Source organism: Peromyscus leucopus, chromosome 14, assembly GCF_004664715.2.
Source record: "Peromyscus leucopus breed LL Stock chromosome 14, UCI_PerLeu_2.1, whole genome shotgun sequence".
Lineage (NCBI taxonomy): Eukaryota > Metazoa > Chordata > Mammalia > Rodentia > Cricetidae > Peromyscus > Peromyscus leucopus.
The window spans coordinates 67,813,694-67,835,595 of NC_051075.1; the positions used below are offsets into that span (position 1 = coordinate 67,813,694).

General features: G+C 51.7%; 1 protein-coding gene across 3 annotated transcripts in view; it reads right to left on the reverse strand.

Annotated features, from left to right (window-relative positions):
- Window positions 1-5,900: 5,900 nt before the first annotated feature.
- Window positions 5,901-21,902, reverse strand: part of Ccdc88c (coiled-coil domain containing 88C) — a 124,856-nt gene continuing 108,854 nt past the window's right edge. For all 3 annotated transcript variants that reach the window (XM_028886653.2, XM_037210784.1, XM_028886654.2), the window contains 5 exons: window positions 18,727-18,915; window positions 17,077-17,145; window positions 14,055-14,123; window positions 12,315-12,604; window positions 5,901-8,080 (listed from right to left, as the gene is read on the reverse strand). In XM_028886653.2, the coding sequence (XP_028742486.1) occupies window positions 7,085-8,080; window positions 12,315-12,604; window positions 14,055-14,123; window positions 17,077-17,145; window positions 18,727-18,915 (1,613 nt within the window). In that variant the 3' untranslated portion in view covers window positions 5,901-7,084. The remainder of the gene's footprint in view (window positions 8,081-12,314; window positions 12,605-14,054; window positions 14,124-17,076; window positions 17,146-18,726; window positions 18,916-21,902) is intronic.

The window sequence follows — 21,902 nt, forward strand, 5'->3', positions numbered from 1 at the left end:
GAAGATGTAGGATGGCGCCATCTTCCCAGGGTCCATGCTGTGACCACCCCATGTCAGCTGCTGTTAACACAAGCCTGCCAAGGTTCCAGGGACAGTCCCCCAAAGATGTCTATGTCCTCGTCTCTGGAGCCTGTGAATATGTTTGGGACGTGGTAAGTGTGATCAAACTTGAGATCTGGAGCTAGGGAGGTTATCTGGATTATTTTAGGGGAGCTCACGGAACAGCAGGAGTGAAAGAGGGAGGCAGGAGACCCGTGAGCCATTGTCCGTTTGGAAGGAGGGAAGGAGAATGAGGGAAAAAATGCCGGCAGCTTGTAGATGAAAAAGGCTACCGGATGGAGGTCCTCCCGGAAGAGCCTTCACAAAGGACCCCACCCTGGGAGCTCTTGGGTCTGACCTTCGAAATTCTGAGATTATAGCTCTGTGCTGTTCTGAGACACTGTATTTGTGGTCATTTGTCATACCGGTGACAGGGAATGAGTCCAGCCACGGAGTCCCCACAGAGCAGTCTCCTTGAAGGACGGACCGACTGAAGGAGACTCCACAGCATTTACTGAGCACTTGTGGCATTTACACCGTCCATCATCTCCTCTGTATAGCTCCACAACCGAGGCCATGGAACCGAATGTCTGTGCTTGGGCACTACCCAGGGATGGAACCTTCCAGAATAGAGCTCGGAGAGACTGGGCTCTCATTAGGCTTTTCTGTAGGGATCCTGAAGGATGGAAGTGTGGGTTTGGATGAGGAGCAGGAGGGCAGAGAGAAAGACATCATTGCAATGGGACCGAGAAATCAGTTACTCATTCGCCTCTATCTTCCACACCCCAGGGAGGGGCGCCTGGATAGTGATGGAGACAAGGAAATACTTTTCGTGATAAATGGAGTGGCATACAATACACCACAAGAAAGCAGAGCCGAGTCACAGTGGGAGAGGTAGGGCCTCTTGATGGGTGCATGTTGGGTGACTTCCTGGAAGAAGCATCCCTCCAGCCGCTGCAAACAGGATAAAGTGAAGTGCTCTCTACCGCTCTCAGCCCTGTGAAGTACAGGTGCCAACTGGAACAGTGATTTCTGTTGCTATTCTCTATCGATTTCTGTTGTTATTCTCTATCTGCTTCTCTTTTAATTTGTCTAATTATAGTGAGGAGGAAGTCTCTGCTGGGCACAGGCGTACCTTGCATGCCGCTAGAGTTCTGTTATAATGTAAGACCAGCTCAGGCTGGTCTGCAGGCAGCAGGCACAAGGCTTAAGCGCTCTGCTCGGCTTGTCCTTATTTTCATTTTTTGCCTAACTACTTTCCTTTTGTGTTAGTTGACAGGGATGAGCTCCCTTCACCTTGGGACAGAGCTCAGCTCAGTGGTAGGTTGGTCCATGTGAAGGAAGGAAGGAAGGAAGGAAGGAAGGAAGGAAGGAAGGAAGGAAGGAAGGAAGGAAGGAAGGAAGGAAGGAAGGGGAGAATGAAGGAATGAAAGGAAGGGTAAATTGGAACTCAACAAATAATCCTGTGCCCCTCCCTTCTCCTTCCTCTCCCTGGGCCAGGGCCCACCCTGCCTTCCTCTCCATTGGCCATGCCACTGGTGGTCCCTGGTCTGCTGCCCTACACGTGACAAATAGGAGGGTCAGGACATGTCCCAGCAGCCTGGGCAGGGCTGGACTTCTGAGACCTACTCCCTCCGGAAGCCTAGGCCGGGGGACCTCTCTGATCTGCTGACCCTCACACAGCGTGGCAGGTCTCATCAAAGCGGATCGGGAGAATGACTACTATCTCCCGGGCCTTCTCCTCTCCATCTCCGCCCCTAGGCCTTTATTCAGGAGCTTGGGATTTGAATTTTCCGCTGCTGCCAGAGGAGTCGGGGAGCGTCATTGCTGAAGGTCAGCTGTCTTCCCTAGTGCCTGCAGCCGTGCTTTCCTCCGTGTTATCTCCCGGTTGTACCCCCACCCACCCCCCACACCCCGCGAGCCATGGAGCCACTCACCTCTCCCTGGTGGGCGCGGATGGCACGCAGCTCGTAGGGCGGGGGCGTGGCGCGGGTCCGATGGAGGCTTGGCGCCCATCCGCACAGACCCGACCCGGGCGAGAGCAGGCCCCAGGTTGACACCGGGAGGCGCTGGCTAGCTCTCCCCACACCGCCGCCCCGCAGTGGCCTGGGGAGGGTACAGTCACACAGCCGCAGGAGACGGAGGGACTCAAATTCCTTCCCCGGTCCTTCTGAGGTACTTGGGGGCGGAGGGTGGGGGATGATGAACAGGTGGCTGATTTCGCCTGGCTGGGCAGACTGACTAGGACGAGGTGGACTTACTGGGATGGGTCGCCAGGATGAGCCCAATCATCTTCCTCTCCCTCCTTCCCCAGGCACTAGGTGATGACAGTGGAGATCCTGTCCCCTAGCTCTGGCTGCTGCTAGGCAGAAGAGCCTCAGTGCCAAGCTGGCTTTCTGCGGTACTCCCCGGAGAAGGGAAAGAGTGTAGGTGGGGATGGGTCCTGGGTCAGCCTGACACAGGTTCTCAAACCCGGGCTCCCCAAAGCTGTCTCTGGGCAGCTGAGTTTGGAATGACCTGCCATGTCCACCGTGTCACCTGAATCACCGGATACTGAGTGGGTTTCCCCTGCTTCCAGGCCAGCCTTAGGGCTGGAAGGACAAGGAAGCCACTAAAGAAATGCTGCTGTGGGAGCATCTATCCATCTCAATTTCAGGTTAGGATCGCCAGCCTCACTTCCCTTCTGCTCTCTTGTTTTTTGTCTTTGGACATTTCTTCTCGATCTTATGTCTCCCCCTGCTGTAGCCCACTCCTATGGTGAGGAGTTGGCCCATTCTGGCTCCAGAGAGCAGAACACTGAATTGTGCAAACCAGTTGTTAACAGAGGCTATCACCAGGAGAGGAGGGAGAGGAAACTGCAGTCCAGATGTCGGGATGTCAAATAAATGAATAAATTTAATTGATTAAAAACAAGGTGGCCATTACCTAAGATGAACTTATGTCAAGCTATGCTCAAACAACATAAAACAAAGATCATAAAAACTCAAAGTTCATCCACTTCTGCATTATTTTACTAGTTCTATACCTTCAAGGTTTACACATATTTTATCTGTATAGTGGGTTTTACAGTTTGTGTGTGTAGGGTACTGCACGCCTTTCTTCCTGACCCATGTTCTATTACACCACGTAGGCAGCTTGAGATCAGCCAAGGATTTACACCACAGAAATGGGCATGCTGTATTCATGGCTGGATTTGTGGTTGGCTTTTTGGGTTGGTTTTGAGACAAGGTTTCACTAAGTAGTTCAGGGTGGCCTGGAACTCAAGATCCTCTCTCGTCTCAGCCTCTTGAATGCTGGGAGTAACGGGCACGGCCTGTGCCACCATGCCAGTTCAACGTTTGTTTCCCACGTTTGTAAATGATGAAGACAATATGCTAGCGCTATAAAAGCATGTCTTGGGTGAATACTGTCGTCCCACCTTCATTTTAAGTAAGCTAGCCATATCGGAGACCACCTCCTGAATAGCACCAACATGGAGGAGCTCTCCGTGCAGCATCCAGAAAGCACTACCTGACTTAGCAGGTCATTCACAGGTCAATGAAATCTGATGTTACTCTTTGACTCGCTACCCCTTCGTCTTGCTGACAAAGTGTCAACCCACATTCACTTTGGAACTGCAGTCACCTGCCAGCCATGTACAGGCTGACATCAATACATAAGCATGGTAACCATGAATGAGAACATTCTATGACAATCAGGTGGCTGCATGGACTTTGATAAGATTTTATTACTTGTAACTATTACACATCCTTTACATCAGTAAGGTTTAGATGTATGCATTCATGCCTGCCAGACCCAGGTATTTGCCAGGATGATCCCCAATGTTTGTTCTGTTCCGAATGTTCTCTCTAAAGCCTCTTGTCCCAAATCTTAGACCTCACCTCGTGCTGTGAACATGAAGACTTATCTGTCACTTGAGTACTTTCCAGATACCTAAAGATTAAGTCAGTGTAGAAGGTGGGGCATGGGACCTAGGGGGGGTTAGTATTGGGACATACTCCTTAACTACTGGACCCATGGTGTTGCTATAGGGCCATCCTCACTTGGGATCGGATACAGACTCGATTTGAGTTGAAACCATCTGAAAGAAGGGACATGGGGGAAGGTGAGGGGATGTCAAACACCTAGGCATGATTATCGTCCTACTCTGCTGTTTGGGGCAGATGTGAGTTAGATTCTAGGCACCTTAGGGACATCTCCGTCATGTGTGTGCAGATCTAGAATTCCAGAGATGGGGACCGAGGATGTCAGCTCTGTGCCTCCTGTGAATGGCCTGTAATTAGAACTGTGGGTGTGTAGGAGCTTGTCAGGGCGTGAGGGGTGATGAGAAGCCTAGGTGTGCCTCAGGTGTGCAGGACTCAGTCTGCAGAGTGCAGGGTGTGGCTACTGCAGAGACCCGGAGAGGGGAGTGTTTCAAAGGGAAGGTCACCTGGGGTGAATGCACCGGAGTGACCAGACTACTTTTGGCCTAGTGCCACTGGTGACTTTAACAGTAGCCTTTATGTTAGACATAGCTGGAGTGGGCTGAAGAGACAAAGGGAGGCAGAGAGACCAGAACTAGGGCCCCAGCGCTGGAGGACGAAAGAGCTAGCCAAGGCTAGGGCAAGGGTCTAGCATGCTCTCTAAATACAGTTGAGAGGAGGGTGTAGTGGGCAGCTGTTCCAGCTTTGACCTGGAAGTACTACTCCCAGTGAGGTAACTGTCACACCTACCTATGACTGGCCGCTGAGGTGGGGCTGAGACAGGAGCCCCTAAGACCCGAGATCCGGATGTGCCGGCTCGCTTGGTTTCTGGTGTTCCTGGAGGCTGGATGGCAGACCAAGCGGAGTTCTCCAGAGAACCCAGCAGGACTGCACCTCACCTCTCCCGGATCCTGTAACCAACCCCTTTACTAGCTGTAAGTTACCCCCCAAAATAAACCTCCTTTTTAGTTACGTGGAGTTGCCTTACTAAATCCTCCAACAGGAGGGTCAAGAGCAAACCCGGGCTTCGGTGATGGCACAACAGATGGTGCCAGCCGAAGAGCTTGGGGAGATGAGCTGAGAGGTTAAGTGCAGGAAGGTGGGCTTCACGCCTGAAGCTTCTAGAAGGTCTATGTTTGCGAGCACAGGGGAGGTGTGTGGAAGAAGGAAGAGAAGTGGTTGAGGGAACCCAGAGCAGCCCACAGGCTCTCTGTGAATGTGTAAGTGTGGGAAGTCTGTCCCCAGAAGGGACACAGTCGTGAGATAAAGACTGCCAACAACACGGCATGACTGGCCAGGTGTCAAATCCGACAAAGGCCACCCAGAGTGAAGCCTGCCAAGTGACTGCTCCACAGACAGCAGTCCCCGCCAAGCAGCTGGAACCAACAGACTGCAGATCCTCGGGAAGGAAGGGCAGGGGGGCAAGAGTGGCTTACACAGCAAGTCTGGTGAGGGAGGGAGGGAGGAAACTGGAAACGCCAGGTGGACAAGGTTTGGTCAGCTGGGGAGATTTCTATACTTTTTCTCATCCCATCCATCCACCTGAGTTAAACATGACGCTCGAAGAACCAAACCCAAGACCTTGCACTTGGGAGTTGTGTAGCTTTGGGAAAATCAAAAGGGGATCCTGTCCTGACGGCATTCCTATGCTCAACTGGGACTCACCTGAGGGCGACTAAATGTGACACACAGACCATGGGGCGGCTGCTGGCACAGGGCACTTCTGCTCTTTACATCCGTCTTGCTGGCTATGTATGCTGCTTCATGTACCCAATGACTCAGCCAACCATGGACTCCCACAGCTGAGGAGGAGCCTGGGGTGTGGGAGCGGGGAGCCCTAGTTTGTGAGAGCACACTTCATGCAGCCATGGTGCTCACTGAAGAAAACCAGGACTCACCCAGGTTCCATACCATTTTATTACGGCCCTGCCCTCGTCTTCCAGAACGAACGGCCATTTAACACATAAAACCCAAACACCCTTCCCACGGATCTTGTTAACATCCAGAGGTCTCCCCTGTTTCTTTCTCAGCACATTACATCAAAACAGAAAACCAATCATTTAGTCCATCCCAGGAAAAGCACCATTACAACAGGAAACGAAACATGTCAGGAATTGGACCAAATACATGAACAGCAGGTCAGACCCTGAAGAATGAATTCCAACATAATAGGAACATAAATAGACCCCCGAAAGTGTATATATATATATATTCATGTGTGTCCATATATATTAAAGAAATTTGGTTTCTACCCCCAAAGTTATTCAGAAATAGTAACATTCCCTCTGCACTAAGGAAGGCTGGGTGCAATGGCCACATTACAAAGTAAGTGTGGCTTTGGTCTTCCTTCTGTGTACTAATTACGCCTGCCGGACAGTCCCTCTCTGGGACACACATAGGACACCTTTTTGCTTTACACCCTAGGCCTAGCAGATCCAGTGTTTGTACGAAAGTGAGCCTGGGAAGTCCCAAAAGGCTCATCCCTGGGTGGCCTCAAAACCCACTAAGCAGAGCCCAGACCCTGTGGCTGATCCTGAAGCTGGGTCTTGCTATCAAGGAAAGTGCTTGGAGCCCAGGAATAGGATGGCGATGGTCCTGGTTTTAACAGCCAGCCCTGCTCTGGGCTTTTCCCAAGACCAATGGCTTTTAGGCGGGAGTGGAGTTTCCAGACCGACCCATTGTCGGGACTTAGCTCTGTGAGCCGGGTACACACGCATGCATCCGCATGCGCGGACACTCTTTAACGGAGGTTGACAGGTTGCAAGTGAGTATTCCTACTCAAGTAGTGTCTGTTTCTGCGTAAACTGGTTTTGCCACTGAATTCTAAGCAATCCCCGTGCTAAATAGATTCGTCCGTAAGACAGCAGCTGCTGGAAGCTGTAGATATAGAAGATAAGTTACAGACCCTGGAGAGTAATCCTTCTTAGGGCTTGGCACAGTGTTTCCATCGACCAATAGGATGACTGTGTGGGAACCCCTTCCCTATCCCATACCCTTTCCCGGCACCATGGGCACACAGGAGAAAAGGCTATTGTAATCAGAAGGCGCACAATTAGTTCAGGGTACAGATCCAGTGATAAGAGTCACACACAACCATACTCATACCACACTGTTTGCGGGTCCCCACCTGGCTCTGGGGATGCCGGTGTGCTCTTCGAGCTGCTCCCTTGATTGAAGTCATCGGGGCCCCGGCTGACATGGGGAGCCAAGTCAGGAGATCTACCAGGGCTTTTGGTCGGAAGCCCCTCGCTGTAGCCATGTCCTGGGCCCCCATCTCCTTCCGAGGTGCCGAGCCCCGACCGCACAGGAGCGACGGTGGCTACCTCCCCTGAGTGTGCTGGCACTTTGGGTTTTGTCCTGACAGCAGGAGCCACAATGGGAGAAAAGTGCTGGGTCGGGGGGTTGCTACCACTGCTGCATCCAGTGGCAAGGGCTGGGGCTGTGGCAGACTGCTGCAGGGGGACCAGCCTCTCCTCCTTTGGGGGGGCCAGGGAGAAGCGCCTTGTGTCCGGTGGCCGGCCACGAGTACCGGGGCCTGGCGAGGAGCTGTCAGCTTTTCCTACCAGTGGAGTCCGCTCCCGGGCCAGACTGTGGGAGCCCTGCAGGCCGTGGCTGCCTGTGTCTCTGGTTCCTGCAGCCTCTGGACAACACCCTGACTTCTGAGTAGACTCTGGCCTGCAGGCTTCTGGCCCGCTGGCCCGGAGGAGGTCAGCCGAAGCCAGGCTGAAGGTTCTGCTCAGAGATGCGCTTCGGCTGGCAGGCATGTGACAAGTCGAAGGCATGGTGGTTTGCCTGGGTCTCCCCAGAGACAGGCTTTGGGGAGGCTGGACCTGTCTGGAGGGGACCCCAGCTAGGGCCTCGGCCTCAGATGGTCTCAAGCTGGGCTTTACATAATGCCCTGGCTTCAGCTGCTGCCCCTCGGAGGTGTTGACTGACATCTTGATGGGAGCCACAAAGCTGGTGGGCATCTTGGCTCCATCCTTCCTAGCTGGTGGTCTGGGCTGGCCTCCCGTGGCTGGAGGATCATGGGCCTTTCGGAAGTAATCACTAAGAAGGTCATCGTGGCAGCTCGGAGTGTCCTGGGGAGAGGAGAGAACGGAGGTGGAAAACTGGGAGTCTGGACTGACATTTCTGTCTCGGATTGGGCTTCTTTTGGGCATGCCCAGGAAGCAGTCTGGAATGAGGGGCCAGGAGTACAGAGGTCATTGGGTGAAGAACCCCAGACACCACTCAGACAGCCCCCAACTGCTCAAGCAGATATAGAGGGAAGAGACTTCCCCCAAAGCCACCAATTTTAATGTTGGTACCGAGACCTGGACACAGCCCTTTCAGCCATCTCCCTCCCCTACAGTAGAGAGCAGGGTGAGAAAGCTTTTGGGGATGAATTAGCCCTTCTTTCTCTATCCATCCCACAGGCTTGGGCACTCACGAGGACCGGAAAGAAACACGACACACACCAGAACTGGCACCGCCACCCACATCTTCCTCCTGAGAAGGGAAGCGAGGTGGGATGGGAGGTGGAAGCCAGAGAGGCAGAGGGCCCAGAAGTGGAGAGAGCTCATCCTAGGGCTCCACAAAACTGCTTCCCCAAGGCTCTGCTTTTCCTATCCAGGAGAAGGTATCCTCTGCCACCACCCTGGAAACAAGCAGATCTGCCGGAGGCAAAGGTCTGTGATGCTGCCAGGGTCGGCAGCCATTAGTTAGCATCCCAGGGGCTGGCAGAGGCAGCAGTCAAGGCTGACAGGAAGAGGGCTGCTAAGATGACTCGGGGGTGGGGTAAAGATGCTTGCCACCAAGGCTGACAGCCTGAGTTAGATCCCCAGGACCCACTGATGGAAACAGAAAGCCAACTCTCACAGCTATCCTCTGATGCCCACGTGTGCCACTGTGCGCGTGTCCAAACATACACACAACAGATAAATTCCATGGGAAGTGGAGGAGACCGGAGCTCAGACAGGATGTAAGGGTCAGGGGCCACCAGATCCTATTGGAGTTAGACCCTGGTGGGCCGTGACCTGCAGTGGTGCCAGGCTGAAGGACGGACCGGTGGCTCAGGAGCCATCAGGACCTGCTTAGCAACCCCAGAAAGGCAGTGCTTTCTGATGTGGTCTGCTGTGGACACCCAGGAAGAGCTGGGTAACTGTTAACGTCCACAGGTGTCATTTATCACCTGTGCCACCAGGCCCTGCTCTAGGCTTCATCTACCCAAAACAAACAAACAAACAAAACCCCCCAAAACCCACCTCACCTGCTGTGGAACATTCCTTTACACTGTGTGAAGATGTGTCACTGTGAGTGGTTTAGTAAACACTAAACAGCCAGTAAATAGCTAGGCAGGAGGTATACAGCAGGGACTTCTGGACAGAGAGAGCTCTGGGAAGAGGAAAGGGTGGAGTCGCCCGCCAGACCGAGAGGAAGCAGGATGGGCAGTACAGAGTAAAGGTAACACAGCCACATAAAAGAACGTAGATTAAAAAATATGGATTACTTTAAGTTATAAGAACTAGTTAGGAACGAGCCTAAGCTAAGGCCATGCTTTTATAACTGATAATAAGTCTCCGTGTCATTTTTTTGTGAGCTGGCGGCCCAAAGAAAACTCGTCTACACTCACCCAATTCCCAAAGCAGCTTGGCAGCGTTTGGTTCAAGCTGTGGAAAAACTACTTATGACAGATAAAGACATGAGGTCGAGCAGGCCATGGAACCTGAGATGGCAGGGCAGGTCTGAGGTTAGGCCAGGGCTGACTCCGGGGCCCATCTCCACACCAGTCTCCTCCTCTCTGCATGCCGTTTCTGTGTTCATTCAGTCATTTACTTCTGCCTGTGTGCAGGTGAGGGAGCTGGCTCTCACCTTCCACCTGCAGGGGCAGGGCCCCTCACGTCTGCTGTGTCCCTGCTTGCCCGAGGCTAGCTGCCCTCAGGCAGCTGTGGAAACTCCTGTCTTCTGTCTACCTTCCACCTCATTGGAGGAGCGCCGGGATTACCGATGTACGCCACCACACATCTGCTTTTGGTGTGGGTTCCGGGAATTGAACTCAGGTTGTCAGGCTTGCATGGTGAGCATTTTCTACCTGCTGAGCCTCTCTCTCCTGGACCCTCTTGTCTTCTGTTGAACTGACTTGTAACTGCCATTTAAGTCAGGGCACTTGGCCCTCTACACAGGCCTAAACACCCTAAAGCATGCATACATTCTGTGTTTGCAATCTCCAAATGCTTCTCTTCCAGCTCTCGGGCCACTGGAACTCACTCCTTCTCTATCAGTTTCTTTTAGCTTCTGCATGAGTAAATGGTGGCATCCGTCTTTGTGTAGGTGAATTTCTAAGTCTTCAGTACCCACGTTCAGAAGGTCAGCCTTCCTGGCTACCCCAGGAACCCAACATACGCCTCCCCCCATAATTCCAGCATCAAAGGCTTGGGTGGGGACCCTACTGGGGAGGGTTCAACTGTGGTTCAAACAACTGAGCTGTCCTAGGCACTCAAGGGGGGTGTGGGAGGCTATATGGCTACCCACATCAGACTCCAGCAGAGATGGCTACAAAAGGCCTCTTATCAGCTGAGATGAGGTGGGGGAGCCTGTAAGGTCTGAGGCTCTGTCACTGACAACAGGTCTGAGCAGAGGAGAGGACACACTGTTGTGGACACCACTCCAGGCCAAGAAGGCAGGCAGGCTCCAGCTGCAGGCTCTCCCCGACCCCTGGCCTATGCCACTGTATCAGCAATTCATAGGATGCTCGCTGACATGTGAGCACTGCCTCTGACCCACCCAGCCAGAAGCCCCAGTGTGGCTTGTGTTCTGGCAAAGCCTACCAGGCAATTTGGACCTACAGCCGGGCCCAGAAACCATTAACAGGACACATCAGCTTCCCAGGGTACTCTGTCCTTCTCAGCTGGGGACCTCCAGCAGCTGCCATGAAGCCAGCAGCGACAGACAGAACACAAGCACAGGGAGGAGACCAGGACCACACCCCATGTTTCTCTCCTGTGCTGACCAGGAAGCCAGCAGGCACTGGGCAAACTTCTGGAGGAGCTGGCTGTCTTTACTTGTGGAGAGCAGGCACCACGCCCACTGCCCGATAGATACGAGGTACTCAATGAACACTCATGAGCAGTATTTAATACACCCCGGGCCTTTGTGCGCTCAGAACAAGTCGTGGATTTTACTACACGGATGAGATCTGTTTATTTAAGGGGAGTAAGGGGGAAAAACCGAAGCATTAACTCAACAGTCCTCAAGGCCAAGATGGTGTATTTCAGTCAAAAAAAAAACCAAAACAAAACAAAACAAAAAAACAAACAAGAGAACACATTACTAATTTCAGACAGCATACTACAGCCTATGGGTGGCCCTAAGATGTGTTGAGGCCCTGAAGAGCACAGGAGGGTCTATCAACAGGTGGTTATGGGGGGGGGGTGGGCGAGGGTCCTGCCCTACTAACAACACCTCCAGGCCCTTGCAGCCTATTTTCACAAGGTGTGAGCAAACAAGTCTTTGGTGGGTGGGTAATGCATGTATGAGTGTGTGCCTGTATGCACTGTTGCAATGTGCAGACATGTACATGGAGGCCAAAGGAAAAACCTCCGATGTTGGCCACCTTGAAATTTTTTTTTTTTTTTTTTTTGAGACAACAGTCTTTTTCTGGCCTGAAACTCACCAATTAGCATAGCAGACTGGCCAAGGAGCCTCAGAGACCTGCATGTCTCTGCCTTTTCAGTGCTAGGATTCTAAGGGGATGACTACCATGCCCAGCTCCAAGTAAGTTTTCATGTTTCTAAAAAACTGAACAAAAATATTAAAAACAAGCAAACAAGAACCCAAGCAGAACTAGGAATGGCACAAAGCCCTGGGTTCAATCCCTAGCACCGCAAGCATGCATGCACGCACGCACGCACGCACGCACGCACGCACGCACGCACGCACGCTCTCTCAGTTACATCACGGCTTGTGAAAACCATACAGAATTCAAAGGTCACTGCGTGTGAGCAGTTGTGCCAGGCCTGGCCGAAGTCTGCATTCTCTACAGGAGCAGGGCAAGATGGCTGCAACTCAACTACCACAGGGCCCAGGAGTCTACAATGTTTACTCTGCGGTCCTCTGAGAGCCCCTCCGAGCTTGCCCAGGGCTGCTGGAGATAGCACAGGCTAAGCAGCACTCAGAGCTTGGTCACTGGTCACAGGCTGCACCAGCTTGGTTCCAAGGGCCCGAGGCCAGCTCACAGCAATCCTTTGGCCAGTGGCACTGAACATCCTGACACAGCCCAGCCAGCCCTGCTGTCCCTCCCGGCACCATTAGCTCCGGCTGGGCCAGAGAACTCACGTGGGTCGGAGAGCCGCGGTTACTCTCCTCCAAAAACTCCTCCAAGGTGACCATCTCACTGCTGGGTGAGGCCGAGCGGGACCGCCCCCCAGTGTGGGCTGGAGCTGCACCCCTCTTCTGGGTACTGTCCTGGGGGACGGGCCCATTCCGGAGCGGAGGGTACTCATGGCGGCAGAGGCCACCACGTCCTGGGGGGCCGGCATCCCGAGACAGGGTGGTGGGGTCCCTGCTGGGGATCAGGTCTGCGCTGCTAAAACTCTCCCACCGGCTGTGCAGGCGGTCAGAGGAACCTGGGAGGGCAGCACAGGGGCACATATCAGTCTCGGCTCTCTCTCGCTCCCTGCAGCTCACCGGAAACCACCCCAACTGAGAAAACCTGTCCCCAGGCCCTGGGCACTCCTGCTGCCCAGCTACAATTGCTTAGGCAGCCGTTAACACTATACTTGGACTCTTAACAAAACTGGTAAAAAGTAAAAGTAGAAAACTCACTAAAATTTAAAAACGAATTTAAAGTGTTTTCCCATCTCTTAGGCAGCAGACAATGTTCCTCCACGTTATATTATTTTTTATTTATTTAGTTAAAAAACGAAACAAAAACTCTGTCTCATGTTGCCCTTGCTGGCGACCTTGAACTTCTGGTCCTCCTGCCTCTACCTCCCAGGTACTAGGATTACAGGCATGCACCTAGTGTGTATGCTGTGCTGGGGGCGGAACTCGGCTTCGTGCACGCTAAGCCAACACTCTAGGAATCGAGCTCTATCCCTAGCTCTATTTCTCTCCTCTTAAAAAAAAGTGCATCTCCCAGGATAACAACAACTGTCTTTGTGTCACAGAAGACAGAAACTGCAGATGAAGTGTGTGTGCCGAGGAGAAGGTTTACACTGGAACTTATTATAAGCCCAGTGCAGAAGGACAGACAGCCTCAAGGCTCCATCAGCTTACACGTCACCCTTGCTCAGGAACCACGCCGTTGACGCTGTTCCAATGTCAGGACGTGTGCTGCTAAAGCCAGCAGTGACATTCAGATCACTAACCCTGACACGCTCATCAGCTCCCATTCACTCACATAACAAAAGCTCACTTCGCACCCACTAGATGTGAGGTCACTCTCACAGAGGTCAATCATGTAGAAGGTTAAGAAGAAACATCTTGATAAACTTAGTCTCAAGCAATAAGGTCATGTGACAGCATATGTCCTCTTCAAATGCAGGGGGGTCCAAACATGAAAACAGACCATGAAACAAAACCCTTAACATTTAAAATTTCTGTTAAAGAATCAAATTCGGTCTGGGGACATACCTCAGTTGGCAGAGTGCTTGGCTAACTAACATCCTGGGTTAGTGTCCCAACCCCACACAGACTAGCCTGGTGACACTCTGGCCTTGGCTCTAGAGTGAGCTGGAGAACAGCCTGGGATACAAAACTCATTTTCAAAAGGAATCACATTTGTTCTCAGTTCTGAGTGGAAAAGAACATTGGTCCCTATCCCTTTTCCAACCAGCTTGGACCCAGAGGACCTGTGACTTACCCATGTCTTCACGGTAGGCAGGGGAAGAAGGGACCTGTCTCTACTCTGTTCAGAACTCCCTAGCCTATGCTTGAAGCCTTGGTGTATGGCCCTCGACTGCACCGGAACGTGTCTCAAGCCCCGCTAAGCAGAGCTGAACTGTAAGAATGGTAAGAGCCCATTGCTGAACGTCCAAATAAATGTTTGCAAGTGCTCCATGGGAAGAGCCTTACCCTTGAGGCTCAGCGGCGAGCTGTTGCTGGATGTGTTCCTGCTGCTCTCCAAGCTGTTCGGCCGCGACACTGGGAAGGAACGACTGGATTTAATACAAAGGGCCAGTGACCAGGTAGATCCCAGGTTAACAGCCTGACTCGAGGAAGAAAACATCAGCAAAGCAATTCTACACCAGTTCAGACCAGGGTTTTCAACCAGGAAGGTCTGCAGGATGCGGCACACACTCGGCTGAGGCCACTGGCTTCAGCAACAGAGAGCTAGATGCAGCACTCAGCAGGCTGGTCGTAACTGGCAGAGCTGGGTCTCTGTTCGCTCCCAGGTCTAGGCATCTAGTTTCAAACAGTAATAAAACGGGCCACATCACAGAATTCCAGTACAAAAAGTACAAAACGGCTCCTCTGGGCAAACCGAGGGTTGGAGCACAGAGACCACCTCTTTTACTGCACAGAACTTTCCGGAACACATGCAAACACCCCTTCCCAAAACAGCAGTGAGGTACTGTCCACGGCAGCAGGCGCATACACGGATGTGCATGCAGGGGTGTGCGTCTGAGCGTCTCCTGTAGGTGATCACAGGAGGGGACGCCAGGATGTCAGGAGCAAAGCGGCTGCTCTACATGCTCTGCTTTTCTTCAGCTCTTTACAGTCACTTGCCTCCAACATTCATCTGCTCTAAACTGAAAACTCCGGGCTCCTACTAACACAGGTAGAGGGACCCAGCCCTTGGGACTGTGAGTGTCAGCCTGGGCCAGTCCGCAATAATCACCCTGCTTCAGAGGCAGAAGGATGGCACATCACTCCTCGCCATGGCTGGACCATCCCTTCTAGGGTCCGCAGACCTCTCCTGGTCCCTCTGCAGCAGCTTGTGCCAGTGTGAGGGGAGCAAACACCTCTGCTGCTGGGCTCCGAACCCCAAGGTGTGGCTGTGGAGCGGCACTGGGCAAGCCTTCAGAAACACTAGAAGGCCCTGGCTTGCTGTCCCCAAGGAGCTCAGGTGTCTATCTACACAGGCCTAAGTCCCAAGCGTGGTAGTCTCTGCACAGAGCAGGCACCCGGAACACACTTGCTGGCAAAGTGTTTAAGGATGAGCCAAAGAAGACTTGGAGCTTGGGAAACAATATTGGACCAAGACCCTCCGTGGAGGGGCAGCTAGAAACACAGGCTGTTCTGTAACAGGCACTGGGTGGCACTGAAAGGAAAACATTCATGTTTACTGTTTAATTTTGGTTTTGTTTTGAGTTAGTGCCTTACTAGTTAGAGTAGCCTTGAACTCAAAACCCTCTGGTGTGAGCCTCCTGAGAGCTGGGATTATAGGCCTGAACCACCATGCCTGCACACCCATATTCACTAAACAATTCTTTTCGTTCCATATGCTGAACAGAGAAGCTGGAGGAGTTGAGAGGTGCTTGAAGAACCCCCTGGCCAGGCAACCAGCTGCCAAATAGGCCACTCAGTGAGCTGGTGTACTTGGAAGGGCCCCTCCTACTATAGGGCCCCCCACTCTGGGTAAAGACAGAAGGGCTCCTGGGCCAGGAGGCCTCATTAAAGAGTCTGCCTTCACTCACAGACTCATAAACAACTAACGCCAACACCGTCTGACTCTCTACGCAGCGGGCAGGAATCCTCAATGCTGGATCCCTTGACTACTCCAAGCACATCAGACACAAACAGAACCCATGTAAACCTCCAAGGTTTCCCTTTTAAGGGATTTCTTTCTACCCTCCTAGGGTTTACTTAAAAACAAAACAAACAACAAGAACAAAAATGTTGATTTAGTGTGTGTTATGTGTGAGAGGGCATGTGCAGAGGTCAGAGGACAATTTTCAGGAGTTGATTCCTGGAATTGAATTCAGGCCATCCAGCTCGGTGGCAAGTGCTGTCAGTCACTGAGCTATCCCGATAGTCCACTACTTTTTATTTTTTAAAACATTCATTCTTGTTAAACATTTATTTACTTACTTTGTGTGTGTGTGTGTGTGTGTGTGTGTGTGTGTGTGTGTGTATACACATGTGTGTGTGTGTGTGTGTATACACACACGTGTGTATGGAGGTCAAGGGGCAAATACAGGAGTTGGTTCTCTCCTTCCACCGCATGGGTTACGGGATCAAATTCAGGTTGCCAGGCCTGCACTTGGCAAGTGCCCTTACACACTGAGCTAATCTGTCAGCCCCCTAGAATCACTTTTTAAAAACAGAACTGGGGGCTGGAGAGATGGCCGAGCACTTAAGAGCACTGGCTCTTCGAGGATCCAGGTTCAATTTCCAGCATCCACATGGGGGCTCCTAACCATGTCTGACTCCAGTTCCAGAGAACCTGACACTGTCTTCTGGCCTCCAGAGGCACTAGCATGTAAGTGGTACAGACAGATACACAGGAAGTACACGCACGCACGCACATAACGTAAACTTAAAGGTTGAGATTCGGGGTGGCAGCTCGCTGGTACAGTGCTTGTCTTGCCTGTGTGAAGGCTGGGCTCAAGGAGGGAAGGTGCATGGGAGGGAGGAAGAAATGAAAAAGGGAAACCAAAGCAACTCGTAGTTCTGAGAAGCCTGGGAGGCCGTTACCTGTTCTCTCGTCTGCAGAAACTTACAACATCCACAGCCAGGGGAGAAGCATGTCTAACACTGAGATTTCATACAACTCGGTGTTACCACAGGTGAGCAAGAGAAAAGTGCAAGCCTTCCTAAAACTTGGTCCCTGCATTGGTCACCAGGACTCCCTGGCACACCTGGAGGTTGCTGGACAGCAAGGCATGCCAAGAGTTTTCTGAACCGGAGGCTTCTGAGGGGACAGTGAACTCCTTACCTGTAGAGGCTGCCCAGTAGGAACCGTGTGAAGAAGCTCCTGGGCAGGGCAGGGCAGGCAGGCTCAGAAAGGCTCCAGCCCCTGCATCCCCACGTCCATCCTAACAATTCCACCCTCACCTCTTTCGTGGGTTAGGTTTCCATGACGATGTGCTGCTGAGCTTGAACTCAAAGTGCTACTGATAAAAACCCACCTGATACCACACCAGCCACTCACCCGGCTGCCTGGGGTAGGGGCCCTCAGGCTCCATGGAAGGCTCGCAGAGGTTGTCATCTGAATTACTACCTAAGGTGAGAATAAAGTTAATGTGTCGGGGTTCTAGAACACCCACAACCCACAAGGAAAACCCTGGGATCCCTGGCTGCATGACCATCTCGGCCCTTTGTTCAGCCCCCGAATCAAGATAAGGTCCAAGTCTTAGGGTGCGGGAGGGGTATGGATGGCGCCTCTGCTCATCTGTCTACCTGGGAAGAGGAGATGGGCTAATGCATTGGACCGATTCCATCTACTTTCGGTCACATTTTGTGCCCGTGCATGAGGGGCAAGGGAGCTCTGGCTGGGGGCCAGGTAAAAGAGAGTCTAGTGCCCGGGAACCCTTCCAACCCTGAAAGCCAGCAGCACGAAAGGCAGAGGATGTGGCAACAACTCATCTTCCGAAGCCACAATGCCATCAGGTGGCAGGAGGAAAGAAAAGGAGACAAACAGGACCCAGCACCCAGGAGGAGAGGGTGAGCAGGCCTAGCACCCTCAGCCCCAACAAGGTATTAGTCGGGGAACCCTCCAGTCAGCCATCAAGAGGCCTCTCCAAGCTGCCCGTGTCTCTATCTAAGCACTAAGTGTGGGGTCGCCTCTGAAAGGACAAGATCTCCCTGTTGAAATCAGTTACCTACCCACTGGCAATGAGTGTCCAGACCGTGAGCTCAGGGGCCCCACGAGTGATGCCTGTGTTTTACTTATGGCATCAAGGCTGTGCAACGCCTAAGCCTTCCAAGGCTGAGTGTGTAGGTCCAGCCCCGAAGAAGCAATCGTATTCATCTGTTTTTGTTTTCTTGTCTTTTTTTTTTTTTTTTTTGGTATTTTCATCTCTCTTCAACTATATGGATGGCAGTTTTAGGCATTCCTTCCCTTCTGTTTGCCTATTTTAGATTTTCAAATGCTTCTCTCTTGCCATCTCTTCTTTCATAGCATCCTGTTCTTGTTTCATGAGCACAGTAACTTTTCTTATCACCGTTAGGCATTGTAACACTTTCATCTCAATGCTCCCAAACACCCCCGTTTATGCCAGTGACTTTTGCTTTGGCTTTTCCTCTGTTTGGGGTTGCAGGCTCTCCCCGGGTGTCCACAGAATCCTTGAAACTCTATGGGCTTTATTTGACATCTGACCAAGTCATTTGGCTGGGAATCTCTTCAGCTAATGAGACTCAAAGACTATTGATTTTGCACCCGAGGTGTGAACACACATAGCCACTGGAGTTCTAGTATATGGCATATCTGCAAACCCTTCGCTGATGCCACTGTTTTCAGCATGGGACATTTGTCCTCGGTTCTGTCAACAGACTTCTGGGTTAGAGACCCTCTCATTCATCTTTTCTAGAGAACATATCTCCTGACTCCAGGGAGTTGCCTGGTATCAGCCCAGCCTTGGTGCCACCAAAGCCTGAATGCTGCTGCTGGGTCCTGAGGTTTTTCTCATGGTACTTAGGCCTACTGATGGTTGAATTATTTATCCAAAGTCACTTGGCTGGTAAGTAGAGACAAGGCTTGCACCAACTTTGTGACTCAAAATCTTCATCAGCGTTTCCCCTCTACGAGTACCTCGTTTTTAGAAGGGCCGCAGGCCCAGAGATCATCATCTAGAGGTCTTACCTTTGGTGCGGCCTGGGTGCTTGGGGACTGGGGTGGAGCTGGAAGGGGCTGCCATGATGGCTGAGGTTGAAAAAGTCCGGGAGCCAGGCTCTGAGGGCCAGGACTTCACAGCTGGGTCGGTGGAGGCATCTGTGCGGTCAACACTGCCTCCTCGGGGGGACCCTCGCTTTGGTTTCTGATCCCCGGGGCCTGGGGCAGAAGACATTGAGAATGAGGTTGTAAGCCCATGCCAAGGCTGGGCAAGCACACGGAGGCCCAAAGCAGGTGCAGCAGGGCACAAAGACCACAGAGACACAAGCTAGGCGGCCCCCCCAGCTGCGGCTGAGACGAGGCGGCTACCATGAGGCTAGCTCAGGTTCCAGTGTGGGTCACATGGTTAGCATTGGGGGACTGGCAGGGGAGAAACAGAACTCAAGAGGAGAAATAAAATGTTGGTGACGACCCAGAAGTCAGCCTCAGGATACACTTCCTGCACTCCTGTACAGAACCCCAAGTCCTGTCTCAACAGCCCAAATAAGTATCTGCAGATGTCCTGCCAACTGGGTGCCTTTGGGTGTCAAAAGGAAGTTCATTGACAAGCTCACAAGAGTTTATTCTTAGAAATAAAACAAAAACACCCAAAACTTTAGTCTCTGCAAGGTGGTTTCCCCTTGTAGCTTAGGCTTTTAAGCAGTGTTAATTTTCTGCTATAAACATATATATATACCTGTTGAAATTAAGTAATATGTTTGAAAATCACCCCCTCCAAAAATAAAAACAACAACAACAAAACTCACCTAAATAAACAGAAAACCAAACAGGAGTGAGTGTGGGACCCCCAGACACAAGACAGAAATGAGCAGAGAGGGCTGAGGACAGTGACATGGTACTGTGCCTGCATCACAGGGTTCGAACCCCAGCACCTCAAAACAACCCCGAAGAAACAAAAGAAAAAGACAGGAGCATTCCTGACAGCTGGCCAGGCCTTCTGTGTAACGCCTACGCCATATGCCCAAGTGCCAGGCGCGGCTGGAGGTCGCTCTTGCGTACACTGGACTCTTTGGCCCTTCAACTGCAGGGCTCTTCTCTGTGTGGCTTCCAGGCCCAGATCCTGGGGTCTGAACCGAGGGGCAGACTGGATTTTGGATGATAACCCTGATGAGAAGCAAGAGTCAAGTCTGACAGAATGAACAGTCATGGGGCCTTTCCTGTGGGTGAGGTGAAAATGAAGGTCCAGAAGGGAGGTGGAGATGGGCAAGCAGTTAGCATGAACACCAGACAGAGACTAGCACAATTCCAATAGCATGCGAGGAAGACAGACTCTGGGAGCAGGCACCTTGATGGCTGGGTGTTCTTCAAGACAGGGTCACAGCTGAAGTCAGTGGCAATGATAACCAACCTTAACGTTGTCATAGTTACAGGCTTGTATTGGCACCTGGTTTTTTATTTTTTCTTTCCTTCTTCCTTCCTTCCTTCCTTTCCTTCCTTCCTTCCTTCTTCTTCCTTCTTCCTTCTTCCTTTCTTTCTTTCTCTCTTTCTTTCTCTCTTTCCTTTTCTTTTCTTATTTTCCGAGACAGGGTTTCTCTGTGTAGCTTTGTGCCTTTCCTGGATTTCCCTCTGTAGACCAGGCTGGCCTCGAACTCACAAAGATCCACCTGCCTCTGCCTCCCAAGTGCTGGGATTAAAGGCGTGCGCCACCACCGCCCGGCTGGTCACCTGATTTCTATGTCCTGACAATAACCTTTCCTTTTTAAGATAAAGTGAACTGCAAACAGTGAGTCATTTTAAGGGAGACTATGTAATAACCATATAGGAGACAGGGGCCATGGCCCAAATCACAGAGCTGTGATGAGAAATGGAACCATGACAGTGGTGGTGACCTCTCTGGTCAGCATCTCCCCCTGCTCTGGGTGTGACTTATGTCCTGATATATGTTCTGTCCACTATGGTTTTAATTTCACCATCCACGATGTCAAAGAACCACAACGCAGTCATAAAATTCGCCTCTGGCTGGGCAGAATCAGTTCAATTACTCAAAATGCTCAAACAGAGCATGTAATCCTTCAAAACACAGACTAGGGGCTCGGGAGCAGAAGCTAGTAGCTCTGTGTTCTGACAAAGAGCGGGGGACAAAGTTGAGCTGCTTAGAAATAAATCTTTAGGAAGGCTGCCTGCTCGCCGGTGGGTATTTCAGGAAGCGTAATGGCAACTGGCCACTCCCGCTTTGCACGCGGGCACGACAGAAGCTTGCAGATGCAGGGAGGGGGAGGACCACAAGGCCTCTTCACTTACTTAGCACGGGTCTCCTGGCCCAGGGGTAAGTAAATGCACGCACATCCCGAGGGTCCCCTACACTGTGCTGTGAAGAATGGTCCAGGGAACATGGCAACTCATCTTCTATTTTGCGATCAGGATCCATGATGGCTACTTTGTGACTTGGGGGGGGGGAGAGGAACTGGGGTCCACGAGGGACCGTGTGGCCTTTAGGGACTAACTTCCTTTGGTTGGTAGTTTGAATTTTAGAAATGAAGGAGAGACACATGATGCAGACAATGGTAAAGGAGGGGGTCAGAAATCCCCAATGTCTGAGAGACAGACAGACTCGCTGGGAGAGGATGGGATGTCAGAGGAAGACCAGAATCGCAGGCGTTTAGAGAGAGCTGGGTGGGCCGACGGAGACTTGTCTTTATCCTTGCTTTTGCTTCTCAAAAAGGGACTCTTTTTGCGCTGGGATGCTACATGGTTATCATTGTGATAACCCGGAAGAAGAAAAACAAAAAAAAAACAAATGAAATGAACAATAGTCACAAATGAGTCCAGGCTAGCAAAAGGTACTTAGGAAAGCAGAGTCCTGTCCAACCAATCAATACCCAATACCCAGGCCAGAACCATTTACGCTCTGATTCAATTTAATTTAGTGGCACCCCGGTGCCAACCATTACTCATGAAGCGCATCAGGAGAACTATACGCTGCCCCAGGAGTCGCCCGCCCGCCTGCCCGCCCGCCGGTTTAGATGATTTTTCAATTTCAGTGTGTTAAATTATTAAATAAGAATGCTTATTAACATGGAAGCCAGCTTCTCTTACTCATTCCTTTTAATGACAGGCTCCCTGACAACTCATTGGACACACCTAATGACATGCTGGCCCACTGTCAGAGCACAGTCTACCTGAAGCATTCACCGTAGGCTGTAATT